The following is a 6,331-nucleotide window of genomic DNA, read 5'->3' on the forward strand; positions in this document are numbered from 1 at the left end:
GAGGTGAGTCATGCACCATGAACACAAACACCACAAAGAGTGTGTATTAAGTGTACACAAGACAAATATTTACATATGTGATTGACATGTGATTGTCTTTAGTGTGCCTCGTCGGTATTGGTCGTGGCCCCGCCCACCATTTCTCTCAGGCCTTTGCTGAAGTGAAGATTAGCTCCGATGACGATGAAACCCTGCAGGGAGGAAACTGTTGCTGTGAGACCGCTTCGCTTTCACCTATACGTCCTCAAACGTACATTGTGATATTCCACCACTTCCTCGATGAAGTCCAACCCATCCGCTAGAGGAATCCGAACGCCTCGCTTGGTCCAATCTGAAAACACACACACACACAGCAGTGAGGTTAGTGTGTATTACAGAGTGTGTGATGACGTTCTCTTACTGTTGATCAGAGGAACCACAGACATCTGCAACATGGTCTTCAGAGGAGCCTGCAGAGGAATCAGCTGAGAGGACAAGCATCAGGTGAATAATCATTCATTCATTTTCTACTGCTTTTCCTCACGAGGGTCGCGGGAGGTGCTGGCCAATCACAGGGCACATATAAACAAACAACCATTCACACTCACATTCATACCTATGGACAATTTTGGAGTCGCTAATTAACCTAGCATGTTTTTGGAATGTGGGAGGAAACCGGAGTACCCGGAGAAAACCCACGCATGCATGGGGAGAACATGCAAACTCCACACAGAGATGGCCGAGGGTGGAATTGAACCCCGGTCTCCTAGCTGTGAGATCTGCTAACCACTCGAACACCGTGCCGCCCCATGTGAATAATTACGAATATTTACAGAATTAAAAACAATTACAAAGAAAGCCCCTCCGTCCCACCCACCATACTAGACACACACACACACACACACACAGTAGGGAGACATGGCATGGCACTAAGGATCAAGGAAACGCCACCTATGGGGCCGTCCACACTGGGAGGAGCCACAGGCCGTGCCATCGGGGGACCAGCACCCGACAGACAGGCGGACCCCCACATCAAAGGGAGGAACTCCCAGCCAGGCGAGTCGAAGGGACTCAAGTATATGGCACCCCCTCAGCAGACCCGACACAGCCCCCAGTGTGAAGGACTTCCCCTGAGGAAACACTGGAGTTAAAAGCTAAAGACTAAGAGCTGTCTCGCCCGAAGACAGCTGGGATAGGCTCCAGCACCCCTTGTGAGGATAAGTGGTAGAAAATGAATAACTGAAGTATTCAAACTCATCATGTGTTGCAACATTGGTTGGGCTTACCGCCAGAGATTCCAGCGCTGATTGGTTGGAGAAGATTTTGAACCTGAAAAGTCAAAGATGAGTAAAAGACTGTGTGTGTGTGTGTGTGAGAGAGAGAGAGAGCGAGAACCTGCGTAGATCAGCATGTACAGCGAGACGTTTTCCCCTCATCGAAACTTTGGCGTTAAACTTTGTTTCCTGGAGAACATCTCAGTTTGAATCTTCCATCAAGTGTATTTGTGTGTGTGTGTGTTTACCATGGTCATGCTGCTAAGCTGAACAGGAGCTTGACCTGCAGGCCTTAGCATGACCTTGACGATGGCTGTCATAGCAACCGTTGCCCCAGATGTCTTGATGGTGGTTTTAGGAGGTGAATTGACGGCCAGGTGCAGAGAGATGGGAGAGTCCATCATCGACGGGTTCTGACAGAAGCAAGAACATCATCAGTATGTTGCGTTTTTGTATGCTTACTGCGTTGTGGTGTCACTCGCCAGCATCATGACGCTTCCAAAGTACGTGGTCCTCAGCAGCACCTCCAGATCTTTGGGCATCTGATAAAACAAAATATCCTTCAGCATCTCCTGCTGCTTTGTGAGTCCACCACACGCAAGTGCTCACGTTCTCATTCACGATGTCCATCTGGAAGATTCCGGCTTTGTAGTAAGAGAACAACCCGCTGTCAAAGAAGAAATCAGAAAGAGCCAAGTAGACCATCCTGTCGTATTCTCTAATCAGAGGTTCTGCTGCGTAGTTCACCAAGGTGTCGTTCTCCTCCGCCAGGTTGTAAAACATCCCCTACAAGCACACACCATAAAACCCAAACCCGATCACACCCCAAACGTGCGAGTCTGTCTCACTCGGAAGTTCATGTCCAGGCTACGAGATGTCACCACGGGATCCTCCATCAAGGAATAATCGATCCCAATGTAGCTGTCCACCTCCGTTCTCACCGGGATCGTCTCTAACATGGAGTTGACATGGACCAGAGCCGCGTGGTCCAAAGCTGGACAGATCTAACAGGACACAGACATGCAGACCGGGTGGACATTTGTGGGACAGACAGACATCTCATGGAGGGACGGACCTTCTGGTTGAGGAGAAAGCGCATTCCGGTGGTGAGGAACTTAGCCAGGAAGTCGTAAACTTTCCTGCAGACAAGAAAAAAAGAAGTTGACACGCGTTGATGAAAGATGATGTCATCCATGATGATGTTACCCGAGCGTTCCGCTGAACTTTGCCCTCATCCTGCGGATTTTGGCACCACAGGTAATGTTGCTGATCTTCAGTCGGCCATCTTGATCTCGTACCAGCTTGAGTGCCGTGTTGATGTTGACGCCGTCGGCTGAAGCGTTGATGTTTCCTGTGTCGTAACTATAAGACAGCAACAAAAAGCCGTCACTGTCTCCGCCCTCGGCCAACCTCAGACTTCTGAGGTTCTGAGTGAGTTCTGCGAGGAACTCACAAGAACCAGTAGAGCATCTCTCTGTGGAAGCTCAGCGTGATGGACGAGTTCTGGACATCAAAGAGCAGGCCTACGTCGGGCAGGAAGCTGAGGTCAGCGTGATTCAGGTTCAGCTCCGTTATCTTCACGCTGGAGGAGACACGACACGTTCAAGTTGCTACCCACACCGGGTTCTGGGTCTAGAATCATGGTTCATACTCGGTGATGGTGTACTGGAAGCGTCCTTCAGCGCCCTTCATCTCCGGAATGCTGATGTTGCTCAGCTCCTCCTCCACAAACCTCTCCGTCTCAAACTTGACTAGAAAACAAACATGACTTTCATTAGGATAGTGTAGATCAGGACACTAGTTTGAGGCCCCCGCCTTGATATGAAAGTTTAATGTTAGTGCGGCCCGCGCAAGTTTGATATGGATGCTGTATGGTATCATGTACCCAGAAAAAATTATTACGTTTGATTAATGTTCATGTTAAAGGTTAAATAACTGTTAATAGTTATCCTCCCTATCCGTGTGGAAGTGGTAAGTTTTTGGCTATTTAAGATTAAAGGAAATAACTTGAAGGCTACCGTTAAGTTCGCTAGCTCTCTAGTTTGCGAGTTAGCATGTGTCTCAAGACCCTGCCGTTGCGCAATATGTTGTAAATAAGAGTATAAATGTGACTATAGTCGTGTTTTGTCATGTCTACAGGGCTCTAATAATGCTTTGTTCATTTTAATCTGAAAAAAATAATTTGTCTACCCACCAACTATATGTGGTTTCTTAAGTTTTTATTATTTGCCATTTTATTATTATTATATTTATTTATTACTGATTGATTGATTTTCTTTATTCTTGATTTGTTTATTTTTCAGAAAATCGGAACCAAAGCACTGAAAAAGTTTGTATATTTTTCTGTTTTTAATAAATGCGTTTTTTTTTGAAAATCTGATGTGGCCCAGCCTTGCCCAGACCCTAGCTCCAGTGGCCCCCGGGTAAATTGAGTTTGAGACCCCTGGTGTAGATAGTGTGACGTCAGAACCATGGACAGCTCCTGTTTTTCATTTGCCACACCCTGCGCCCCCTGGTGGGCACAGCAGTCATCACACATGAGTCCATGTGACAGGACGTCCAGGCTGATCTTACGCTTGTTTAGTCCTTTGTCTGTGATGCGGATCTTGCAGCCAGCTGGTTCTGTGGCCGCCATGATGGATGGCGCCAATGCCAACAGGAAGAGAAGGAGCGAAAGACGGGAAGTCATTCTGATCCAAAAAGCCCACGCCTGAGAGGCACAAGGAGAAGACCTCAGTAACAACACATCATGGCGCCCAAAGGCAGCAGGTCACCTCATTTGCTCCAGTCACATAAAGCACATATTTTAATATGTTAATAACCCCTGACACTTTTTGTGGGTCTTTTTTGTGTGCAATCTTCTGTTGCTTGTTTCTTTTTGAAAGACGGAATGTTCTGTGAGGTGTCAGCTGTTGGGAACGGCGAACTTGTATCCAAATGTTTCTTGTTTGGACGTCCTCACGGTGGCTTCGGTTTGAACTCCAGTAACCCTGCTTTCACCACGCCACTACTCGATTTACAGTCCCGCCTCTTCGCTCACTCGACAGCCCCGCCTCCTCCCGTTACTGCCGCGCCTACTCGCTTTACAGTCCCGCCTCTTCCCTCACTCGACAGCCCCGCCTCGTCCCGTTATTGCCCCGCCTACTCACTTTACAGTCCCGCCTCCTCCCTTACTCGACAGCCCCGGCATCCTTCCCTTTACTGCCCCGCCTCCCCTCGTAAAGCCACGCCCTCTCACTCAGCCTGCCATCTCCATGCTCCTCCTCTTTCCTGATTCAACTCCCCTTTTAGCTTTTCATGGCTCATTAAACTGTCTTTGTTCACATTTTCCTCAGTGAGTCCATTTTTTATACGTATAGCAACATTCACAAATAAGTAAAAATAAATATGTAAAATAAGTGGTTCAAAAGTCTTAATACACACACACACACACACACAAACACACAAAATCATCCTGTAATCCTTTTTAATGACAGCTCAGTGGCACACACATGTGGCTAGCCGCTAAGTGCTAACCTGATTTGCAGGCTTTGCTTCAAAGAGAGCATTTTTAGGCTCCCGCCCACTGACCTTTGACCTCTGAAACCTCCACAAGTCTCTCATTTGAGAGGACCGGTTTAGACTTCCAATTGGAACTCACGTGATTAGGATTATACTGTACGCTCCATGTACTTTATCCTAAAAAGTGTAGCGTCATTTCACTGGCTGGGGAAAATTAAATGGCAAGTGTTGTCGTCACGGCAACCACACCGCTCTCAACTTGTTGTACAAAATGTCACTCACATCACCAACTACTATAAATGACTCTTTATACCTGAGAGACACTAAGACAATTCTTCCTGAGTGCTGCTTTAACACTGAATGGAAGACGACCAGCATGTTTTTTGATATTAGCATATTAACAGATATTAGCATTACACTTTCCACTGTCTCAGTTAAAGCAAAAAAACACAAAAAACACACACCACTCAGTCACTGTGTGTATGTGTGTGTTAGAGACAGCAGCCAACGCGAAAAACAACATAAAATGGAGACAAACTCACCTGTCCATCATGTCTGTGTGTGTATATGTCGCGTCTGGACCCGCCTGTGTTTTTGTGTTTGTGTGTGTGTTTGTGTGTGTGTGTGAGCGAGAGAGAGAGAGAGGTCGAGTGGAAAGAAATGTGCCAAAGTGAAAATGAAGAAACTCACTGATCAGCAGCCTGGAAGGACGTTTAAAGTTCTGCTGGTTTTGTTGTTGATGTGTTCTTCTCTTCCTCTGAGCAGACTTTTTATCCCCAGGGACTGACTCCTCCCTCCCTTCCCCCGCTGTGGGGGGCACTGTGGGACAAAGTGTGTATGTCTTTGGGAGGACCTTTTTTTTTGTTGTTTTGAAGAACACTTTAGATGTTTGTCAGCGTCTCTCTGAGGCCTCTTTTTCATTTCCTGGTGCAAGGTCATCTTGGGGTCGTCTCCGAAACGACCAAAGCTTTCCAAGAATTGCTGCTGTCCAAGTGTACATGTGTATGTCTGTGTGTTGCAGCTGTTTGCCATCACACTGAATCACAACATAATACTTATTATTTGGGGGTGGGTGGATTGGACCTGATATTCATAGTATTGATACCAAGGGCGTCCACTTTGGATCTATGCTGGAATTTCAGTTGTGTGTTCATTCATTCATTCATTCATTCATTTTGTACCGCTTTTCCTCACGAGGGTCGCAGCTGTCTTCGGGCGAGAGGCGGGGTACACCCTGGACTGGTCGCCAGCCAATCACAGGGCACATATAGACAAACAACAATTCACACTCACATTCATACCTATGGACAATTTGGAGTCGCCAATTAACCTAGCATGTTTTTGGAATGTGGGAGGAAACCGGAGTACCGGAGAAAACCCACGCATGCACGGGGAGAACATGCAAACTCCACACAGAGATGGCCGAGGGTGGAATTGAACCCCAGTCTCCTAGCTGTGAGGTCTGCGCGCTAAGCACTAGACCGCCGTGCAGCACAGTTGTGTGTTTATTTTAAAGTAGGGGTCTCAAACTCAATTTACCTGGGGGCCACTGGAGCTAGGGTCTGGGCAAGGCTGGG

The 6,331-nt window shown here is 47.2% G+C and overlaps 1 protein-coding gene across 4 annotated transcripts; it reads right to left on the reverse strand.

Annotated features, from left to right (window-relative positions):
• Positions 1–28: 28 nt before the first annotated feature.
• Positions 29–5,610, reverse strand: pltp (phospholipid transfer protein). Of its 4 annotated transcripts, none has more exons than XM_058055069.1 (15): positions 5,445–5,610; positions 3,828–3,963; positions 2,905–3,004; positions 2,707–2,835; positions 2,460–2,615; positions 2,329–2,392; positions 2,102–2,257; positions 1,863–2,039; positions 1,736–1,795; positions 1,502–1,666; positions 1,375–1,442; positions 1,266–1,282; positions 401–464; positions 255–331; positions 29–191 (listed from the first exon to the last, which is right to left on the reverse strand). In XM_058055069.1, the coding sequence occupies exons 2-15, from the start codon at positions 3,940–3,942 to the stop codon at positions 169–171; spliced, it is 1,371 nt and encodes a 456-aa protein (XP_057911052.1). In that variant the 5' UTR covers positions 3,943–3,963; positions 5,445–5,610; the 3' UTR covers positions 29–168. The 4 variants fall into 4 exon arrangements, with proteins under 4 accessions (XP_057911052.1, XP_057911050.1, XP_057911051.1 ...); XM_058055067.1 differs by having other exon boundaries at positions 1,266–1,308; XM_058055068.1 differs by lacking the exon at positions 5,445–5,610 and adding an exon at positions 5,297–5,439 and having other exon boundaries at positions 1,266–1,308.
• Positions 5,611–6,331: the final 721 nt, after the last annotated feature.

This window comes from Doryrhamphus excisus, chromosome 18, assembly GCF_030265055.1.
Source record: "Doryrhamphus excisus isolate RoL2022-K1 chromosome 18, RoL_Dexc_1.0, whole genome shotgun sequence".
Lineage (NCBI taxonomy): Eukaryota > Metazoa > Chordata > Actinopteri > Syngnathiformes > Syngnathidae > Doryrhamphus > Doryrhamphus excisus.